This window comes from Helicoverpa zea, chromosome 23 (genome assembly GCF_022581195.2).
Source record: "Helicoverpa zea isolate HzStark_Cry1AcR chromosome 23, ilHelZeax1.1, whole genome shotgun sequence".
NCBI classification, from domain to species: Eukaryota; Metazoa; Arthropoda; class Insecta; order Lepidoptera; family Noctuidae; genus Helicoverpa; species Helicoverpa zea.
The window spans coordinates 3,250,661-3,273,239 of record NC_061474.1 but is presented as its reverse complement, the minus strand read 5'-3'; the positions used below and the strand labels follow the sequence as shown (position 1 = coordinate 3,273,239).

At 34.5% G+C, this 22,579-nt stretch overlaps 2 protein-coding genes across 2 annotated transcripts in view; one reads left to right on the top strand and one right to left on the bottom strand.

Moving 5' to 3' along the window:
* Positions 1 to 190: 190 nt before the first annotated feature.
* Positions 191 to 5,347, bottom strand: LOC124642011 (charged multivesicular body protein 3). The gene is made up of 7 exons (XM_047180301.1): positions 5,191 to 5,347; positions 5,045 to 5,105; positions 4,031 to 4,210; positions 3,706 to 3,746; positions 3,328 to 3,501; positions 2,503 to 2,666; positions 191 to 1,266 (listed from the first exon to the last, which is right to left on the bottom strand). Exons 1-6 carry the CDS (start codon positions 5,233 to 5,235, stop codon positions 2,508 to 2,510), a joined length of 660 nt encoding a protein of 219 aa, XP_047036257.1. The 5' UTR covers positions 5,236 to 5,347; the 3' UTR covers positions 191 to 1,266; positions 2,503 to 2,507.
* A 656-nt stretch (positions 5,348 to 6,003) lies between these two features.
* The window catches only part of LOC124642124 (glycerol-3-phosphate acyltransferase 1, mitochondrial), a 65,859-nt gene continuing 49,283 nt past the window's right edge, over positions 6,004 to 22,579 (top strand). Inside the window, exon 1 of the mRNA XM_047180440.1 lies at positions 6,004 to 6,154. The gene's annotated coding sequence lies outside the window, so the exon portion shown is untranslated. The remainder of the gene's footprint in view (positions 6,155 to 22,579) is intronic.

The window sequence follows — 22,579 nt, the reverse complement described above, 5'->3', positions numbered from 1 at the left end:
AACATTGAAGAACTGTTCAGAAATAACTTTTAAGACATGACTATGTTATAGATTTCATTTGGGGAAAGATATGCTCAATTTATATGACAACATCTTTGTCCCACACTGAATTATAAATTACTGTTAAGTCTAGCTCATAATTTTCAGAGGAAAGTTGAGTAAGGTTCGGTTACACAAAAAAAAACATTTCTAATAGTTAGTGCATTTTATTCAATAACTGAAGTAGACATAAAAACATTTCGGAAGCTCTCGCTCACTATACAATACTCTAGCGTTATAAAAGCTATAAAATTATAAGTATATCACAACTGAACTTATAACGCTAATGCACGCATTCAATGTACGAAATCGTTTCATATCGAATAACTATGGTCATAGTCGTTTTAAATTTCATCATCATCTCAGCCATAGGACGTCCACTGCTGAACATAGGCCTCCCCCTTGGATCTCCACAGATACCTGTTGGAGGCGACCTGCATCCAGCGTCTTCCGGCGTTTTAAATTTGAAATCACATAATTATTGGTCAGTAATTTTAGTTGCTTGAAATTACAATTGTGCAAAATGATACATACTAGTAGGCTCCTAGGCGTTTTTGATTTTAGCCAGTAATAAAAGTTACATATATCCGCGTTACATTACCTATAAACTGACAACAGTGTATTTGTAGTAAATAAATAGAAAATGTTTATTACTACAATACATGTGCAAAGAGACAACAATTTATTGAACACAATATCTACTAAAAATTTTATATTGCGTGAAGGCCAAAACGAGATGATTTTTGAATTCAAAAGAATAACTGAAAAAAATTAGCTCTGTCATTGCTATCAATCATTCATAAATGAATAGCTATGGTAAGATTTTTCATCTGAAGGTGACTTTCTCGATGTAAAAAGCCCAAAAACCTTTCAGTGCAATTATAAACTAAACGGTTTCTACTATGACATACATCTAACGCATATTCCTGAATACAAATTTAGTACCCAAAACTCAAAAAAACCTAGCATTGTTTACCCCTGATCAATGCAACTGCATAACAATCAACATCTTCCAAAAAAGTTTATTCGATCTCAGTTATACAAATAGCGCTATTAAAACAATAATAATAACTATGAATTAGTTGTAAATCTCTCGTACGGCGTACAAACTTAATTACATATACATACAACAACGATATTTACATTGTTCTTAAGGCATTTGTCAACTCCGCCATGGCTTGAGGTAGCCTTCCTATATCTGATCTCCGACAATCGGTGGATTTACATCTGTGGAAGAAATATTTTGTTTTTTAGTATGCAAGCCTCTGTATGGTTAAGTAGGTATGATTGGCTTCAAACACACATTTTTCAAAAAAAAATTACTCCACAGAAAATAAACCTATCTCCAGATGGATTGCGAATCTTATACTTTGCGGGAGTCAGTTAACTAAGCAAACATAGGCCCAAGTTCAGCTGCATCCGCTAAAACTGGTATAGTAAGTTCAACTCAGTCTTGCGCGCGGCCTTATGTGTGGGTAACCCTTGTACATACACAGTGACTTTGTGTGCGTGACAAGAGGTACAGTCGGGTACAAATACAGTTATTTAGGGGTTACGGCTGTTTAAAGAAAAACAGTTATTACGTAATTTAATGTTTATTTATTTATAATGATTCTGAATCGCTACTTGAAAAATCAAATGATGAATTTTCGGATTCGCTACTCTCACCGAGGTAAATTATAAATTTTGACTCCATGTCAAAATGTCTATAGTATTTTTCTTTTTTCTTTTGTACATGTCGACAAGTATTACCCAACATCCCTTCATCAATATGACTTAAACGTTCATTTATGAGTTTCATTATTTTCGTCTTATTTTGGTCGACATTATGCGAAGCAATATTATTTTTTTAAATTCCCCACACATTTTGTTTACATTATTATACTAGATTATACGTCTTTTTACATTCCTAGTCCACACTTTTATTTATTGTCCGCGTACCCCGAGATCTAGAAAATATGTAAGGAGTATTTAATTCATCTTAGATATTTCACCTCATTTATTTCTTAGATACTGTCAACGTCAATTTGAAAAAACTTATGAGAAAATAATGAAAAACTGTAAAATGTAATAATAAAAAGCTTTGAATGTTGTTTCATTTTTTGAAACGCTACCTGACTCCGTGAAGAACTAGACATTTTCGTAAACGACTGTACCCATAACAAAAAGCGATAAGAACACGTCATGCTCGGACGACGTCACTGTCACACGAATGAAAGTTGCATATTTACAAGCCGACGCACACATAGGGCCGCGCGCAAATCTGAGTTGAACTATCTATAGCCAACACCAACCCAGTTGGGGAAAGGCAGATTGTTCATTTAAATAAAACTACTTTTAGCCTAGCCTAGCTTGCCTATAATATTAATATAACCGCGATAAAATCCGTAAAAGTGGTTTTATTTAAATGTCTCATATTCGCGTAAGTGTCAGATATCAAAAGATTATTATATTCCTACTTACTTGTACTAAGAGCGCAGCGCTTGCAGGCGTGACTGCATCTCATCCAGTTCGCTCTCGGTGGGCTCGGGGACGTCCTCCTCCTCCTTGCTTGTGGAGGGCGCGGCGACGGCTGTGGGAGGGGCGGGAGCTTCGCCCAGCTTGCCTTGCGTTAGCTCCCATAGCACCTGGGTAGGAGAAAATACGTAGTAATTGTTTGTACATACAGTGAACTGGTAAGAAAAAGTCGTATTCCTCCCGAAGAGAATTGTTTACAATACGAATAATAACAACTATGGCGGCGTCCAGACTAATTGTCGACCATGGTGGCTGTGCTCTATACAGAGCTCAGCCAGCTGCGCAGGACATATTATAGAGCACGAGTATTTGCGCAGACACAAGTCGGCTGTGCAATTTCAAAACCTAGTATCTGACAAATTAAAAAAAAAGCGTGTTTTTGCGTTTTTCGACCTTAAAGACCACTCTCCACATACTAGGATAACTACCTAAAATTTACACAAATTTATAACTACTAACTAACTCCCAAAAATTTGACAAAAACGAAGTTACACAAAGTCGGAAACCTAGTATCTACAGTAAACGTTTTCAAAATGCAAAAATTACAAGATTAAAACATAGTATCTAACATCAACCATTTTAGTGCACTTAGTGCACTCACTATTCCTTTACTCTCATAGCCCGATGGGACGGCAAGCCGACACCACCGGGGAGAGATCAGGCGCAGGACCGACATTTACCGACATCCATATCCGATGTATATTTTTATTGCGGACCCGCCATTTAGTTATGCGAGCACTATCCTTATCCACAAAATCTGTGCTAACTTACCTTATCAACCTCACTCTGCGCCGCCTCCTCCATTTCTTCTTCATCTTCCATGCTGGACATGGTCTCATCCAACATCTCCTCGATGATGCCAGCTTTCATCATCTCTTTGCTAAGCTCCTGCATCGTGGCGGCAACTTCCGGCAGGCGGACTAGTGCCTGCATTGCTTGCATCACCTGGCAAGATAGATATTTTTTAACACTATTGACAAAATTCTTGTTATCTATGTGAAAAAATCTGCCTGTCCGTTGAGCTGTCAGGCCAAAACCAGTGAAGCGAAAAATTAAATGAAACTGCCTATGCAATTTTGGTTAGAAATTTTTCGACTCTAAAAAATTCTTGAAAATTTTAATGTGATAAATAAAGGAATAATTTTATACCTCAGTGGACTTCTGCAAAGACCCAGCAACTCGTAATGTGGCTGTGAACAAATATGAAAAATTACCATTTCCATCGTAATAAATACAACTTTTTTTTGAATCGCTGCTAAATAATCAGGAAATGTACATATTATCTTGTTACAATTGAGATTTAAAATTTTTATTGTTCTTTTTTTTCCAAAAAAAATACAAGAAATTCAACAACATACACATTTACTGTCATTGAATTTTAATAATCTGAAGTGAGCCATTTGACACCATGTCAACTCAAGACCTAGACTGATTAGCAGACTAGCAAACCTACTGCTATGTTTAAATGCCTTACCTAATTGATTTTTCATTTGCATCTGAACAGAGTTAAGATGCGCCTTACTGGTGTAGATTTTACTGATTGCCTTCCTAGACCTGATGATCTCCTTAGCCAGTATCGTGCACACTTGCTTATCACTCTTAGCTGCGGCTTCTTTTAGAGATCTTTTGATTTTATCTTCTTCTCTTTGTATACCTGGATAAAGGAAATAAGTTTGTCTTAGTAAAATATTACACCTGTTATTTTCATTGTTTCACTGCAGGGCCTCCTTCTCCTTGTGAGAGGAAGCCTGTGCCCAGCAGTGGGACGATAAAAAGGCTGTAACAGTAACTGCAGGGAACAGGCCTCTTCTCAAAAGGAGAAGGAATAAATATTAATCACCGCTCTCCCTCAATAGGGGTTGCCAATTTCAGACATGTCCAGGTTTTACTCAGTCAATTGGTGTCCAAGATATTCTTAGAAACTACATGTTATGTAAAACTGAATAGTTACATTATAGGTATTTGTTTGACCTGAAATCAAACCCTCTCTACTACTCTTTAACATCAGCAACATTTTTTGTCTCTATAGCAGTTGGGAGTTACAACAAAATTAAGCAACTAACAAAGTGGAATTACAACAGCTTTAAAACAATGGAATAAGAAAGTGTTTGTTTCTGTGACTTCCTGTTTTATTGTTGGGTCAGGACAGAAACAATTTAAAGAATTTCATTAGTTCTTTGGATAACACAAATGTAAGCATCTGACTTGCATTGTATTTAACTTGAACTGAGTAATTAAATAATTATGCATTATTGATGTATTGCAGATTGAGGATCATACATGCTTGGCACGATCGGTCCGTGGAAAACTATGTCATAATGAGTTCCTCCGAAAATGTTTTTAAATAAATTTAGCACGAAACATGCGAAAGCTCTTGACCTTGATAGCAGTTTTTAGCATTCCTATCGACGCGATTACAAGTAGGTTACAACTCTATGCATGCACTACTAAAATACGTCGTTAATAAATTAATTAATCAGGTACATACTTCTTATTTGTCTATCTAAATTATATCCCTCCTTCCGTAGTTTGTGAGACCACTCGTTCACCTAAAATAATAGCGAATGTTATTAAAATTTATCAAAATAATTCTTTATCTATCAGGAATTTAATTTAATCATTGTATGGACTTACCATTTCTTTTGGATTTCTCTCCGGAGATTTCCCAAAAAGACCCATTTCGTACAATTAAATGAATTCTTTGTAATTTTAGAAACAAATTTGTTTTGTTGACATAAATTATCACAAATTTTGACAAGGGATGACTTCATCAGTTTAACGTTCCGTTATAAATTGCATAACTGTTCGATTAAATTAAATAAACAAAACACTCTTATTAATCACTATTACTCCAAAAATATTATATTTTAAAATAAATAATCCGAAAAATGGATTTTGATATACAAAAACCTTTACTTCTTTAAGATTTCGCTTGTATACTTTTTTTTTTGCTGTTAAATCTACATGGAATGGATCTCCAAATACTATTTTAGATTATACGCAGAAACTTAAAAGACCATTGTAAAAATTACATATGTCAGAGTTAATTAGAAAGCTATACATGCAGAAATTTCATATGGACCCTTTTAGTCTATTCATTATTTAATAGTTTTAATACTATTTATTTCTAGTATTTTCCGAATTTTCTTCTTCAGACATCGAATTCTTCATCAAACGGAATATATCGTAGGTTGTCATTTGTTTTGACATCTAAATAAAGTTACCAAAAAAAAAACTTATTCAGTCTCGGCAAAAATATATTTATTTATAAATCTCAAATTAAGTTCTCTAGTATGCATTATATGTTGTTCTAACGGAAAATTATTTTTTCATTGTAAATAACTTCAACTAAAATTCTAAGCTTCTTATTTTGCAACTTTTTTGTCATGTAAGTCAGTGTGACCGTGGATTATTTTCTTAGAAAGCTTGCAATACTGAATATTTGCATTTCAGTTTCACACACAAATATTTTGTTGTCGGTGCGAAATTTGAAACATATTTCTTATTTTGCCTTAAATAAACTCTACGTGACTTCATGTTAATAATTAAAAACTGAAACGAGTGGCGGAGAGCAGTAGTTGGCACCTGAGTTATCTCGGTAAGTAAATTTTGTGTAACAAACAACCCGGCAGTTTGCGTTTCTTTTTATAGATGTTCTATATTTGCAATAATCTGCTGGATGCAGCTGATGCTGACCTTAGCCAGTGTATTTCAGGCACTAACTACAACGTTGTTGAGTTAGAAATCGACAGTAGCTACCGTGGTTTTCCATTTTGAGGTTACTCCAATAATTTATTCTCTCGACGCAACATTCATGCATGTTGAAGGTAATCTTGACTTCATTAGGAAGTACTTGCCAAGGTTTTTATAACCCATAACTTTACTCATATTAATGGTAATAAAAACTTAGTTATTATTCAAATATAGTAAAAGTGTTACTACTGTGAAATTAATATTCATATTTTATAAAATGTGTGACTGAAAAGTATCTGGGTAATGGAATAAGTCAGTCATTTATTAATTCCTATTTTTTCACTAAAATGGTCACTCATGGTCTAGTAATACTGTCAAAAATATTGTAGATTAGTGACAATCTATATAGTTCATATTACATTTTAAAGGTAAAATAATCCTGCTCTATACTCAAAGAATTTCAGACATTCGTAGCAGGTAAAGCAGCATATAATTTGGGATTGACAACTTAAGTTCGTAATAAATAAAGCAGAAAGTATTTACTTTCCTCACACTCATGCTAAGCCGTTAAGTTACATTAAAAACTTAGAACATTGTCAAAAACCACAGGATATTTATCATTTTGATTATACAAAGTTTGCATTAAGAAAATTCTATTTTTACATAGGCAAATTAGCTGTAAAGTGAGATCTATTAGTGTTTCCAGATCCTTATAATTTATCAACAGGAGATAATATTTCCACAATGGATTCAATAATCATAATTACATATCTGAAAATAATAACTATTTAAATTAAGTAACAAATCCCCATCCTTACTTATAAATGCGAAAGTAAATCTGTTTGTCTCACTGTCACTCCAAAACAACTGAAACTATGTAGGTCCAATATGGTACACCAACAGCCTCTAGAGCCTGAGAAAGGACAAAGGCTACTCTTACCCAGATGCCTATAGTACTTCCCTCGAGAAGCAGGTAGAAACAACTGTGAAGTAACTGTTTCAGTTAGCTGTAGAATAAAGCCAAGCTATTCTACCAATTTCAAGTAGCAAAATTTAAAAATAATTGAGCAAAATCACCAAATAAATGAATAGGGTCAGATCGCCTGTTCGCGTCCATCGCCCAGATCGCGTCCATTTTGCCGATCTCCTTTTAAATATCCTCGAAAACAAGTCAATTAACACACCAATCAAACGAAAAGTCATTACCACTAATACGTTAATGTATAAGAGGCACGCACAGATAGACAAAAGTCTGTGCGTCCAACCAATCCTTTTAGAAAAAATAATTAGTCTAGGCTCTTCAACAAGAAAGCGCAAACACGCTGAATTTTAGATGAAAATTAGTGTGCAGCGGCATGTTTGATGGTAAGTTTTATATTGTTCTATGTGAATTTTAGGAGAGATAGCTATTTCTACAGTTTAATGATGAATAAAGGTATAATGTTTATCATGAATTTGGTAATGTTTTTTATATTTAACGAATAAAATAAGGTGGACGTGAATTACTACATCGAATTTTACAAAACTTCCACTTTGCGTCCATAATGGACGCGAACTAAAACTATCCTCTATAATAATAAACCAAATTGCGTCCACTGTTTTCGTTAAATACTTGCTTATAAAAAATAATTAAAAAAGTATGTTTAACATATTAATATACAATTATATTATACAATTAATAAACAGTATTTTTTTTAAATTAAGATATATAGGTGGTCATAATTAAATTATCAATTGATATGAGTAATTTCATTTAAGATAAGTTCTTCGGATACAGGAAAAAAGAAGGAAAAGACAACATACACAGAAGAAGATTTAAAGAAAGCTTTAAATGATATTCGAGAGGAAAATAAATCGAAAAAAAAAATGCAAATAATATGCTACCTTGTCTGATAATTTATTGACTCAACAATTCTTTTAGTTGTATGTTTAGACAAAATTGTTATATTGTTTTGTTAATTTAATATGGTCAAAAACTTACTATAATAAAAGCGGATCTTAAGCATTCCCTGTGATTTTTGGGTAAAATTAACAGAACTGATTACTGTTTATTCTTCAAGTTGCAAAATTAATTGCCTTATTTCAAGTTACTCAAACCAATGTTGAGAAGAATTATTTTTTAAAGTGAATTTTAAATGATGATATGTTGATTTTTAATAATTAAGTTTATTGTTAAATAAAGAAATTGTTCAAATACAATCTTTCTTTATTAATTCTTAAAAATTTCACCCATATAGTCCTTTTCTAAGCTGCTGGACGCGAACTGGACTATGGGTGGACGCGAATTGGATTTTGTGGACGTAAACTGGGTAAAATTATACAAATACATTACACAAATTTGACATAAAAATGAGTGCTGGAGCATTTTTATTATCGCCGTCAAACTTGCCAACTGCACTAAATGGACGCGAACAGGCGAAATGACCCTACTGTGATATTTACAAAATCATCCTCAAACACGAATAAGATTCAATAAGAATTAAAATATGTATTATAAAACCAGTTTAAACATAAATACCAACCGTTTTGTTGTAATTAGATCTGTTTTATGCAATGTTTTGTTGCTGCATATAATTAAGTTTGTTTGGTTTTTATATTAATTTTAACTATTGAATATTTAATATGCCACTAAATAGATCTAGAAAGATATTTTTAAACTAACATTCAAGTCATTCTTATTGATCTGAACAAAAATTTTAATTAATTATATGAATACTAGCTTCCGCCAGCGGCTTCGCCCGCGTGGTGTGTTGATAAAAAGTAGCCTATGTGTTAATCTAGGGTATCACCTATCTACATACCAAATTTCAAACAAATCGGTCCAGCCGTTTTTGCGTGATTGAATAAAAAACATACATCCATACATTCTCACAAACTTTTACATTTATAATATAAGTATGATATATAAGTAGGATTATCATACAGTTCAAGTTCAGTAGTTTTTCAAAACTACAAAATAATTTGTGACAAAACTATTACTAGCACAGAATTTCCCGCCGTTTTACCTGCAATTTCGGGAATTTCTGCTCATACGCAGAAGAAATAAAAATATATATAATATTCTACTTAGAGATAGCGTAGCCTTTCAACAGTGAAAAAAAAATCGGAGCTTTTAGGGAATATTCAAATTTCTCGTTATTACAATTTTCTCGTGTCTACTTAGTGAGGAGTAGGAAATGTACAAAAGTGTGTTTAAAAGCAATAAATATCTCATTGTTCCTCATTACCCTACTTATAAATTTCTAAGAAACCATTTTAATTACACAAAGATAAGCACAGGAAGTGTTTGGTGTTAGTGGCAATGACGACCGTAATTGACAAGCACGCGATCCGGATAGTCAGTCATCAAGTCATCTCATGGTCTCGAAACTGTAATTGAGGTAACACATAAACATGGCGATTTTTTTATTGATAAATACACTCCGATTTCTACTATTTATGACATGTAAACACTTGTAAACAGCTAGGCAAGTAATGAATTTCTTTCAGAAGTCGAAAAGTTTTGCCGGGTGTACTATTTACCGACACCTGCATGCAGTCAGTATCGCTTTAAGGCCTCTCTTAAAATGAACCGACGATTCTGTCCAGAACCATGCAAAAGCAGGTAAGAAAACCTCTGGCCTATCAGATCTGTTATCATGCAAATTCGCCTGAAAATATCGGTTTTTGCTTGAACTTGTGCAAACATAAAATTGTATGGAGCCGAATATGATGCCTAGAAGTACGCCAACCCTTAATCTGTGGGATAACAAATTTTATGAGAATCATGTTGCAGAACTGCCTGGGTTTTGTATATCCAAAACAAAACGACATAATAGAACATTTACAATGCCGATCGTGTAAACGTTAATACATAATATCTAATATAAATGCGCAAACAAGCAAATAAAGTAGTACTAAATCAAAACAATACAATTTTAATCGCGAACTGTTATAATATTGACTGAACCTTGCTCCCTAAGGGTACAAACATTTGCTTTGTAATATTCCCAGTTAATAGTCCTTTATCTAAGGTCACGCATGCTACTAACTCGTGCTGATTCCTCAACCGACTGACGCAAAATGTTATCGAAATGGAGATCTGCACAAGTTATTACTCTATTGTGAAGTCCTACATAATTCTATTTTAATAACAACAATGTTTATTCGGCCTATTTTAAATGGTTTCGCGTTTTGTGATAAGATGAAGATTCTTTAAAATTTTTCCAACTGTTTAGTTCTCATGTTAGCAGTTGTCAAATCATCTTTCTCGTATCTAAATTCGTTCTGATTCGTAGTTTAAAAATCTCATATATGGGATTTGCTAAAAAAGACTTGATTTCTCATCTCAGTGTCTCAACCTTCAAAAAGTTATCGTAGAGTACAAGGCTACCAACATTCTTTAACTTGTTCCAACATTACATCCAAAATTGCACTTATGCACCTGCCGAGATCATGCTCCCAGCAACATACATTTCGTCGACTTAATAATTTTACCCGCAAAAGTTAGTAACTGTGATGCATCAAATTCGCCATCATTCGAATTTTCTTTCCCACGAGTATGATTATAGGGATCGGTATCTTCTAAAGGTAGAAACAGCTATTACAGTTTATAGATAACATAACATAATTTCCATAAACACAATGGGTTTACTTATGTTGGTATAGCAATTATAAACATCGAAAACAGGAGCTTTAGTTTACTCATATCCTACAAGTGAGAGGTACTCGTACATTTCTCCATTGTTTTGTCAACTAACATTATTCATACCGATTGCTTATGAATTTACACAATCTACATAACAATAGATAGGGTTGCTAGGTTGCATTTGATGTATCAATTTGACGAAAATCAACCATCCATGGATCCCATCGCCATGATGGCAGCGAGAAATCATCTTTGTTGCTGAATGGAACAAAGAGTACACGGATTTATGAAAATATATTTTTGAGAATTTCCTGTTCTAGATGACCCAAAATTGTAATCCTTTTCATGTCATCTTGAGCTGAGCAAGAAAATCAATGTTTCCACATTTTTATTGTTCTAAAAAACTTCAATATCAGTACCAATGACTTTTGGTTAATACACAGGCATCCCTAATACACTGCCATACAAAGCGCAGCGACATGTGAGTGGTACGTTTCGCAATGCGCTGGCGCAGGGCGGAAGATTGCGGCGTACGCGCACCGCGATCATTTGCGAAACACCCGCTAATGTCCAGCTGTAATGTCTTGCATGACACCATCATTTGGTTTCCATCATGATGCTCCTTCCTAGATTTATTGCGAAATTAGAGGTAGATATCACCCTTTTTTTCTAAATGGCTGCTTAGGGATTGTTCACACCAAACGTATTGTCCGCCGCTGACTGTGAGTATACTCACTGTCTGCCCCAGTGTGAACGTCGACTCAATCTGCAGTACGCGTACTCACCAAGCCGACAATAGGCTATAGCGTACGATGCGCTACATGTGTGAACAAAAGAATAGGCTCTTGTAGGTTCACACTAGATGCGTACGCTGAGCGGCTGACTATTCTACACATAAAAGGGCTCAGTATTTGAAGTTGCACTTAGTATTTTATAAACGATAAAACTAGCGTAATTTATTTTTTCAAATCAGACGTTTTACTGATATTTCAATTAAATGATGCGCATTCAGATAGTTGCCATTTGCGAAGCTCTAGAGGAAGACGAAAATAATAAAAAGAAGAGATTGTGGGTACATCCCTTAAATTTGAAGAGATGTTTTCTTGGTCAATTTCATACTTTATATTTCGAATATAGACTTTATCCAAATAAGTTCAAGAAATATTTTCGTATGACAGTAAAACATTCGATGAGTTACTATCTTTAATACGTTTAAGTTTATATAAAAGGGACACTAATTATCGACGTGCTGTACCGAGGCGCGGCGGTGCGTACGCGGCGGAGCGGCGCTATTCGGCAACTGCGTCCGCGTAGCCAATCCGCGTCCGCCGTGCATAGTCGCGTAGTAAAATAATCGGCCACTGAGAGTCAGCTACAACAGACGACGTAACAGCGTATAGTCGGTTCGGTGTGAACGACAATTTCAATATATATGGAAAAGCAATAAACTGCGTAACGCGCGCTCACAGTCAGCGGCCGACAATACGTTTGGTCTGAACGATGCCTTAATTACTAAATCAAATTCAAATTCAAATCTTTATTTGCGTTCCATATGTAATACAGGTGGTATTTTTATAAAGTTTAAACAATATATTGGAAACAATATGGACCCGGTAGGGCACAGCATAAAGAGGTAGGAGAGGTTTGCAGTACTTATTTATTACCTAGTTTAGTTTTATTAAATCTATCATTGATGATGATGATGTAAGGCGTATAAGAATTTTGATAGTTTTGCTCGAATTTTTTGTATGTGTGCTTTCCAATTTACATGTGTATCTATTACTAAACCAAGGAGTGTGAATTCATTGACTTGTTCTAGTTTTGTGGTATTGTAGGAGTAGTTTAATTTTATCGGGGCTTTTTGATGGGGGTGGAAGGTAATTAATTTAGTTTTTGAGAAGTTTATTTCTAAATTATGGTTTTCCATCCAGCTAAAGGTTGAAGTAAGAAGAGAGTTTAGTTTTTCATTTATATTATCAACTTTTTGACACGAGGTGAGTATGGAGACATCATCTGCAAATAACACGCATGGTCCGTTGATTGTTTTGGGAAGGTCGTTAATATAGAGGAGAAATAGAAGGCATCCTATAACGCTCCCTTGTGGGATAGAGGCGTTCACTGCTTTACGGCTTGATCTGGTATGTTGTATTTCGTTATTGCTTTCGTTATAATATTCTATTTCTACAATTTGTTCTCTATCTTTTAAGTAGGACTCAAACCATTTTAAAGCATTTCCCCGTATCCCGATCCCGTGTAGTTTATTTAGAAGTATTTTAAACTGCACCTTATCATAGGCTTTAGTCATGTCAAGTAGTATTCCTATTGCATAATCTTTATTATTTATTTTTTAATCAACAGTTTGGTAACGATTTTGGACCCCTCAATATTGTCATCAATGTAAATAAACTCGCAATTGCATACAGAACTTCTTCAAATGCCTTTATCTTCCTAAAATTAATTACGTTGTGTTTTCAGTTAATCTGAATCTACCAATTTCCTTACAGGCAGCTCATCACTACCGTATGTTTACTTTTCCGCTTCATTTGAATACTCAAAACAATAGCACTCGCTTTAGTATCTATATAATCTATGTCACCTACATAGCCTGTAGTTCATTCGTCTTACACAATTTCGAAACAATGGTTCATTATTATGTATGAAGTTTATGTCTTAATTATTGATGTATGATATTCTATTACAATTCAATATTATAATACTGCTCGTCCTTACAGTAGGTCGCATGAAAACTAGTGACGTTTGCGAATGAAATGTGTTATCATTTCCTCAAATAGTTTATTCTGATTTGTCTAAAAATATGCACTTTGTCCACCATCTCTTATGGCCTACTTGAGATATTTCAGTTTTGAGGTAGAACTTGAAGGTGATTAATCGCTTGCAGTGTAGTCTTTTTTAAATTCTGCAGTTCAGTGACCCAATATCAAGCTTTTTAAAGCATTTGGACTCGAGTTCAAAAGAATCGGGAGCACGAATTTTCACGAGTGCATTTGGTACGCCCGCACTCGGTGTAAACACACGAATGTTTACATGTGTGATAAATGGTTACATGTGCACACATCGATAATGTTGTCGTTACGTGCGCGGCTTGCATGTGTGGGTGCAATATCAGGTGATTTTACGTTGATATTTGGGTTTTAGATTGTTTACTGATTTCATTTCGCCGCACGTTTTTGTGTCAAGTTTAGCTCGGGTGTCACGTGCCGTTCAATGTTTGGCTATCGTTTAAATAATCTTTGATGTTTGTAGATTAACATTGGGTTTCCATTTGCAAAATGATACTACTTGTATGTAGGATTGTCTTATTACTTTACCGAACATTTGCTCTTCTTCTATAAGGTTGTAGTACGGAGGGATCAACGAATGCATACCTAGTGTTGTCTGTCGCAACTAAGCTATGCGACACTGCATTACAAAGTCCTATGACGTCATCCTAGCTTAAAACTGGCCTAAAATCCATCACAAATATACGCAGTGCATATTGACTCTAAAAATATTATGTTCCGCCAAAATTCCGCGGAAAAAAAGCTTAAAATAACACCAGACGTCACTGCGTATTGGCATTACGAAATAGCTTTTGTAGACAATTTTATTTTTAAATTGTTCACAGACTTGCTATTTTAAAACTTAGAGATTTGTGTTTACGACTTTGATATACCTACTTGCTGTTACAGCCTTTTCATCGTCCCACTGCCGGGCACAGGCCTCCTCTCACACGGAGAAGGATTGAGATATACTTGCATCTAAAATTAATAAAACTGCTTTTTGATTATTAAAATTGGTACCTTTGGACCACTACTTTGAGGAAAAGTAAAAAAAAATATATTTGTGCAGCACTGGCATTGTATGCAAATTCACTTTATGGAGGCATAATTAAATTATTTTTTATACACTTGTTAATTAAACTGACAATTAAAAAGTATTAAATGAAAGCATAAATTATTTTGTGAAATGCATATAGGTACTTAACCTGTGCTTTAAGTTGAGAAGGTGGAAGGAGTACAATAATCTTATACTTTTAAAAGGTCATATTTTTAAAGGCTCTTTACTTTGCACGGTAAATATTTCAAATTATGTTCATCAGACTGCTCTTCAATAAACAATAATATCTTACAAAGGTGTAGTATATACGATACTGAATAAATAACACATAACAGAGGCGTACTTGCATTGTTGATATTAACATGTAAAGTAAGCATACACGGTGCTGTTGCAAGAAGTGCCAAAATAAACGGGAGTATCCTGTAAATATGTAGTGAATAGGTACTATGATAGATTATTACTAATATATATAGCTTTAATCTGACAAAGATAAACAGAAATCAATTGATCACAACAATGTATTTGATCCAAAAGATACTGTTTCCCAAACCACGTGTATTTCTGCAAGAACATGATTTTCAAATGCTCTAAATGTGGGCATAACCTATTTTTAACCCCCGACGCAAAAACGACGGGGTGTTATAAGTTTGACGTGTGTGTGTGTGTGTGTGTGTGTGTGTGTGTGTATGTGGCATCGTAGCTCCCAAACGGATGATCCGATTGTAATGCGGTTTTTTTTGTTTGAAAGGAATGGCATTCGGGAGTGTTCTTAGCTATGTTTGGTGGAAATCGGTTCAGGTCTTCAAGGTCATCAGCTCGTTTGATAGGTGTGATAGGAATGTTGAAGGAATGTGTACAAGCATATGTGGGATCTGAAATTTGAAACACTAATATCTTCTGGCACCACTGAGCTGGTCTGCTGTTAGGGCACGAAGATAGGAGACGTAACCCTGAACTGCCTTTTAGTAAACGCATCGAGTTTGGGCTCGTTGAATTTGTCTTGACTAGTTCTCTTCATGATTCTAATTGACGAGAACCTGATGCTGGAAATGGGATGTGACGGATGAAACCCTGGAATGCCGGAATGAAACGGATAAACCGATTTATATTTTTGCTGAAAATCTAAAATGACCAAAAGTGAATCTTTATTGATTCTTAATCTGTGCAATTCTTTCAGAGTCAGTTTGTCATGAGGATTGTTAAACAGCTTCCTTTGGCCGTGATCGCATATAGCGACCCCATCTTAAAATAAAAGAAATTAAATGAAGGAAGGAAAAATTAAGGAGCTCCTTCAAAAAGCATGAAATAAAATTAAATTATAAATTTAAAAAACCCCCGACCCAAAAAAAGTACGCAATTAAACCCTATAAAAAGCAAAAAATAACTTTAAACACTACGTAAGTACCAACTAAAGCATGTCAGACTAAACAAAATTTTGACGTGTCGGGGGACCGCTTTTTACCTTTAAAAATACTTACATAAATCAAATGATACCTACCTAATTACAACACTCGTATAAAAAAACACGTATCTAAACACAATTATATACAAAGTTATAAGTAGTATATAATTACTTCTAACGTTAGGCTAATAAATTAGAGCGGTCCCTCGACACGACAAAATTTTGTTTAGTCTGACATGCTTTAGTTGGTACTTACGTAGTGTTTAAAGTTATTTTTTGCTTTTTATAGGGTTTAATTGCGTACTTTTTTTGGGTCGGGGGTTTTTTAAATTTATAATTTAATTTTAGAGTAAATAAACGAGTACAGAGTAAGTATACAGTTTTTTGTAAGGACACAAAAAACATACACGTGGTTAGATAAATGTCGTGTAAACATAACAATGACTTGAAAATATAAATAAAATAGAAAAATATTTACAAAAATCGCTACAAAACTGCGTTGTTTTTTAAAACGTGCGTAATTTTGTAATCCAAATAACCCAGAAAATAATCTCGTATGTATTTAGATTATAATTATAAGTATCTAAGCACGCAATAATTTATGGCTGTTTGGCAATTTGACTGCGCGTTATTTTGCCGAAAAAAGAAATCGGTAGCACCTGCGCATATTATTTACGATAAGCATAAAGCATATAATATTTGAAAGAATGTTAATTATTGCAATGCATATAATTGCCAAGTTTAGTCTAAAATCGAGCTTCTCCCATCAGCATGTTCCAAACAAAACTTCGTCATTTTTCTGTTCAAAATAACACAAACAAAAATATACTTTATCATGAAACAATTTCGCTGGAAATCAGGGAACGGCAGAGATTCAACAATATAATTATGTTCAAATATCCTTACATGTTTTGTAGAGTTACTAGAAGTTGATAAAACAATACGTTTTATTAATCAGTAGGCAGAGTGCGTTCTCAAACTATTTTGGAAGTACGGAATGTTCGACCGGACCTGTGCGTTTGTTCGGTCAGCTCAATGTCGAAGCAATCGGGTCCAAAGTCCATGCAGTTATCAATCTTAATTACCTATATTAATTGTTTTGTTGTATTCGCTCTTGATATACCAAGTCAAGATTTGTGTTCCGAAAATATAATTTTGGTAGCAGTTTTCTCCAGTTCTCTGGTGACTTGCAGTTATTTTCGTGTGTGAAGGTCAGACAAGACCATTATCAACCTCATAAGAATTATTTTCGAAAAAGAAGTATGAGAACAGGTTTCGGTATTCGACCTTTGCATCATTCAATAACCTGTTGCCAGCACAACACATGGTCTTATCAATCGTTTGCTATCTGTATGTTAATTAATCTTATCAAAGTATATACCCCTTGTCTTTGCCCCATTCAAAGAAAGCTAGGTCTCGTGCCTACCCGCACGTTGTATCCAAACAGCATTGACGTCAACTAATCTATCCACGTTGTTTATCTAGAAATTGTTTATAAATTATAATAAAATAACTCCTATTTATAACATGTCATCTTAAAATAATTCCGATAATCTTATAAGATCCTCCTGCTGCAGGATAATTAGGGATAAAAAAGATAATTTCTTATCAACTACTGTAGGTAATTCGGTATGGACCTTGTACTTTTAATTCGGACATTTCAAAGTCCAGAACAGCAAATAAACCTACAAAGATTTAAGAGGCTTACGTAATACTTCCGATGTAGAAAATGTGGAAAATTTCTAGACCATTCTTATAAATTGAGAACCACTCGAGGATGCTTAAGATCCAATACAGAAGTTTACTTGTATAGCAAATTCTGTAACTATAGTTCGGCCATTCAGAGAATGCGTTCCTGACACGTCGCGATTGAACTGACGACGTAACTTTGCAATGGCGTTGCAGTTACGATAAAAATATTTTTGCTGGTTGTTTACCGTTTTAACAATTGAGGAGCATTAAAACAACATTATTATATCAATAATCAATGAATGTAGTTACGTCGTCAGTTCAATCGCGACGTGTCAGGAACGCATTCTCTGAATGGCCGAACTATAGTGAAATATTTCTGAGCTTCACTTGTTTTTATCTTCACCAAGATATCTTCTCAAACATAGACTCGTTTCTTTAACACCTGCATTCAATATCTGGACTAGTTTGAAGATGCTCTAAAGCCTGACAGGATGGTCAGGACGGATGTTAGCGTCTACTAAACGACACCAAAGTGTAACTAATAAACGACACCAATGGTTGAGATTGTATCTGTTTTGCTAGCTCATTAGACTGTTTATCGTATTTGCGTGGTAAATCTTATAACCAGTTCACGCTTGCTCACTAATTAGATCGCTTCAGTGCTAAATGTTAAAATTAAGCTGGCTAAATGTTCTTTTCCTCCTATCATTAATAGGAACTTGAAAACACCTTCAAACCGAAAAGTGCGTTAAGTTCAGAAAGATAAGTATCAAGTAAGATATTTAAAAAAATTACGGCCATGCAACTAACCTCAGATAACTCGTGAAACTGAATCCGGGTTCTACATTTTTTTTTCTACATGAGTTTTTAAGACATTAATTATTAAAATGGCCCCATTGTATTTAATAATTTGCACATTTATCATTTTATGATAGCTATAACGAACAGTGTTCATGTACCTGGTAAATCCCTTGTAAATGAAAAAAGATTTAATTTTAATAATGCGCCATTAAACGATGTGAATTGTTGAAGGAGCGGAAGAGCAAAAAGTTCATGTTTAAGAATATTGCAATAACATTTGGAGTTTTGAAAAAGTTTAATTTGATGGAATTAATTCTGCAGAAGCATGTGTGTATGTCACATAATCTTCATATGCGATGAAAATTATGGAACCAAATACTTGTTAAGTTTTGAAAGTCCCAGTACCCGAATAGTCTTATAATTGCAATGCAACCATCTGCGGTTTATAACCCATCGATCGCCTGACCCAAGGATAATCATAGGAAGCCTCCGTGCATATTAAAATTAACAAGTGGACTGAAAAGGTTTTATTTTTATAATACCCTAATTGATCCATCCTTTATAATCATCAATCCTTAAGGAGGATACGTCATCAATATCCAAGGGCATATAATTATTCCCCATCTATCGGCCGCCCAGTAGTAATAGTCTTAAAGAGGACCGCACTATGTAGTTTGATCCTCCGGGAATCCAATGAAGAAGACCATTGGATTACAAGTTTTATTTTATAATGTCTTGTTTTTTACTTCAACTGGATTCGTATGTACTGCCTTTGATATGGTTCTGGTGTTTCTTATTGATTAACTATTGCATTATTTTTTTTTTGTAATATTCTACATATTATAGGCGTGACATGTGATGCGAATTTTTCATCACATACATGTTGATTATTTAGTCATATGTATCATCGTGTTATAGTTCTATTTCCCTTCATCTTCCCTTTAATACTTGCTCCAGGATAGCACTATAGACTTCTAGATTATTCTGGACTTCATTCATATTTAAATTTTCCTAGGGAACGCTAAAAAGACTGGAGGTGCCAATTTAACGTCATTAGATAGGTACAGCGGCTCTGTTACACCACATGCTAGCAATTATTCTGTTTCGCAAAACCGCACATGCCATTCCAGTCCTTAAACCTTAGGTGTTAAAGATGATGATGCCACGAGACTACCGTGATCGGTGGTGAAGAAATTACAGTCTAATTAACCGTTTATTTTCTTTTAGTGATACGTGGGAAAATGGCCAAGGTGCAAGTCAAACAGGGGGTATATGCTTAAGCCCCTTAGACTTGTCTAGATTCTAGATAAGCTTTAGATACATGTTTATGGTAACACAGGTGTTACGGTTTCATTGAATGGAAGAGATTGAAAAGTAGGCCGCAGATTTTATTTCAAAAATGGTTGCCTGCATGGTCATCATTATTTCAACATTCTGTATTTTGAGTAATTTAGCTTAATGATAATTCTAAATAAGTACTTTAGCACTCAAAAAATAACAACCTTAGCTATGCACTTTTGCGTCAATGCATTTCTTTATCTTCTTAAGATATGTAAATGATTAATTTGATGTTTTTTCCATATTCACAAATCAACGATAAAAATTATTATCTAACAGACAGGCTTTAATTGGTGAAAACTTACTTTTGGTCCAACAAAAAAATATCGTTGCCTGAAACTTGCAGTGGGCTCTTTATCCACAACTCCTACCAACTATAATCCGGCATTATGAGCATAGAGGCTACAATGTATAATGTGGTTAATATCGGTCAGCCCTCTGTGTTGCATGACAGAACGTTCGAGATCATCAATTACTCCAGTGTTAGCCAATTGGCCGTCCATTGGAAGTCGACATGACAATTGTACGCCGTTTATGACCACTTGCACGGCATCCCTGGAAATTGAAGGATTATGCTTTACGATGATGCTGATGTTTTGAGAAGGAATTGACCGGGTCAGGGCAGTTGCTGCTAATTTCCAATTAGTGTTCCAGCAAGTTTGCTGATTTAAATCACTAAGTTTTTACGTTTAAACGAACTGCATGGAACAGTGTATTTCTTATGCGATTAAACGTTAGTCTCCTTATTTGTTCAGGATTCAGTTTGTTCGAAAATAAATGGTTTTTGTCATGATTCACGTTTAGCCTAGAGACAGAGAGTAGCAACATAGCTTACAAAGCAAAATTGAAAGTGGAGTAGCAATTGCAGACGAAGTATGTTAGTAAAGTAAAGATCCTTTTATGAAATGATCAACTTATCTTTTACGAAAATATTTGTATTGTGTATAAATCAGTGCTGGGAATAATCGAAAATATTCCACAAGTTGTTCAGCAGGTGGAGCTGTTGTCAGGCAGAACAAAGTCCACTGATAAAGGTGCAATTGAGTTCATTTGTCTTGTATATTTACACAAAGAAACTGATAATTAGGTAGGTATTACAAATGTTGAAGTTTGGACATATCACTTGTATTGAACCCCGGATGAAGATAGTTGAAGATCATAGTAGAAGATGGACCACAATAATGTTCTTGTGTGATAATTTTGCGACTGCAGTAGCGAAAATAATCTAATAATGATTTTTTTAACGCGAGTATAACTAGGAAGAATGATAATGATCTCAACGAGAATAGAGTCATACAACAAACGATATATAAGATTAAACTGACAAGCGATATAATAAGGTGTTAACCTTGTTGAGACCCATGAGAACAAGAATCTTGCCGCCTGATGCCTCAAGAGGTTAATATTGTAAATAAATACCGGCTTACATAACAGCAAGTTCAAATAACTTCAATTACGATGTATTAACATACATTGGAATTTTCGTAGTTGAGCATGTGATAAATTACTGAACATTTTTTTTGGTATTGGGCTTATTACTCTTTTTAGCCAACCCGTCATGTCACTTACTTTCTTACTTATGAACATATCAAAGTAACGATTATATACTTTCTTTGCCACTATTTAAAAGTGCAAGAATTCCCGCTAAACCCAAAAATAGCCAGTCCTAATGGATAATACCGACCTAGATCAACCGGAAAAGTCGTCGACTATAGTTCGTAATTCTATCTCGTTGACCCATTGTGGTCTGGCCGTTGCTAACAAGAAGTGTATTACTTCGTTGATTTAGATAGGAGCTCTATCGATCAATCAAATTTTACACTGACAGTTCTACAAAGACCACGACCAGTCGTATTTTCTTTTCATCTGCAAGCAAATCTCATATTTCTTGATCAGAAAATTGCATTAGCAAAATTTTGTTATCAGATATTGCAGCTTTCAGTAGCTGAACTAATTTCTGGATGTAACTATTCTCATCCGTTACCTGAGCTATTTAAGTTTGAGCAAACTAGTCTTGGTTGTATAGCTCATTCAAATTTTATTCGCTTGCTCTCATTATCCGTTCTTACTAACGTTCAATTACCATAAAATGATAATCATCGGTCTGATCTTGTGAATATTGATCAACATAGTCACGAGTCATGGCCGTGTCTGGCTTCGTTATTTGTCAAGGTTTTTAGGTCATTATCAAAGTTACTTTATGTGTTTAATGGCGAAACATATGATTTCACGAAATTGACTTCGAACAGATTAACATCTTCTCAATACTTTTTGACATTCACTTCCGTGTAATCGTTTGAATGTTCCTAATCAGTCTCTATTTTATTTTCTGTTTTTGGTTGTTTTTCGCAAACCGGTTTATGGAAATTAATCTTCATAATCCTAGCCATGATTTCTTACTTTAGTCATAGAATAAGATTGTCGCGTGACCTTCATTCTGAGGTTATTCACTTATAATAAACCTCGGTAGTGACAATAACCAAGAGTTTACTCGCAATTATGATTATTTCTTTCGTAATGCCGGTAAAAGGAAAGGCTGATTCCTTATTGGGCTTGGTAATGGTTGCATTCTTGATAATAAATAGAACATTTCGTGAACGAACGATTTGTGTCATTTAGTCTTCTTTGATCCT

What these genes read in the sequence shown, in the direction of transcription:
- LOC124642011 (XM_047180301.1), bottom strand. Translation starts at nt 5,235, where the DNA reads ATGGGTCTTTTTGGGAAATCTCCGGAGAGAAATCCAAAAGAAATG. An exon ending in GCAAATGAAAAATCAATTAG is followed by an intron (nt 3,747 to 4,030) that starts GTAAGGCATTTA and finishes ATTTGTTCACAG; the next exon opens with CCACATTACGAGTTGCTGGG. An exon ending in CGCAGAGTGAGGTTGATAAG is followed by an intron (nt 2,667 to 3,327) that starts GTAAGTTAGCAC and finishes TCTCCTACCCAG; the next exon opens with GTGCTATGGGAGCTAACGCA.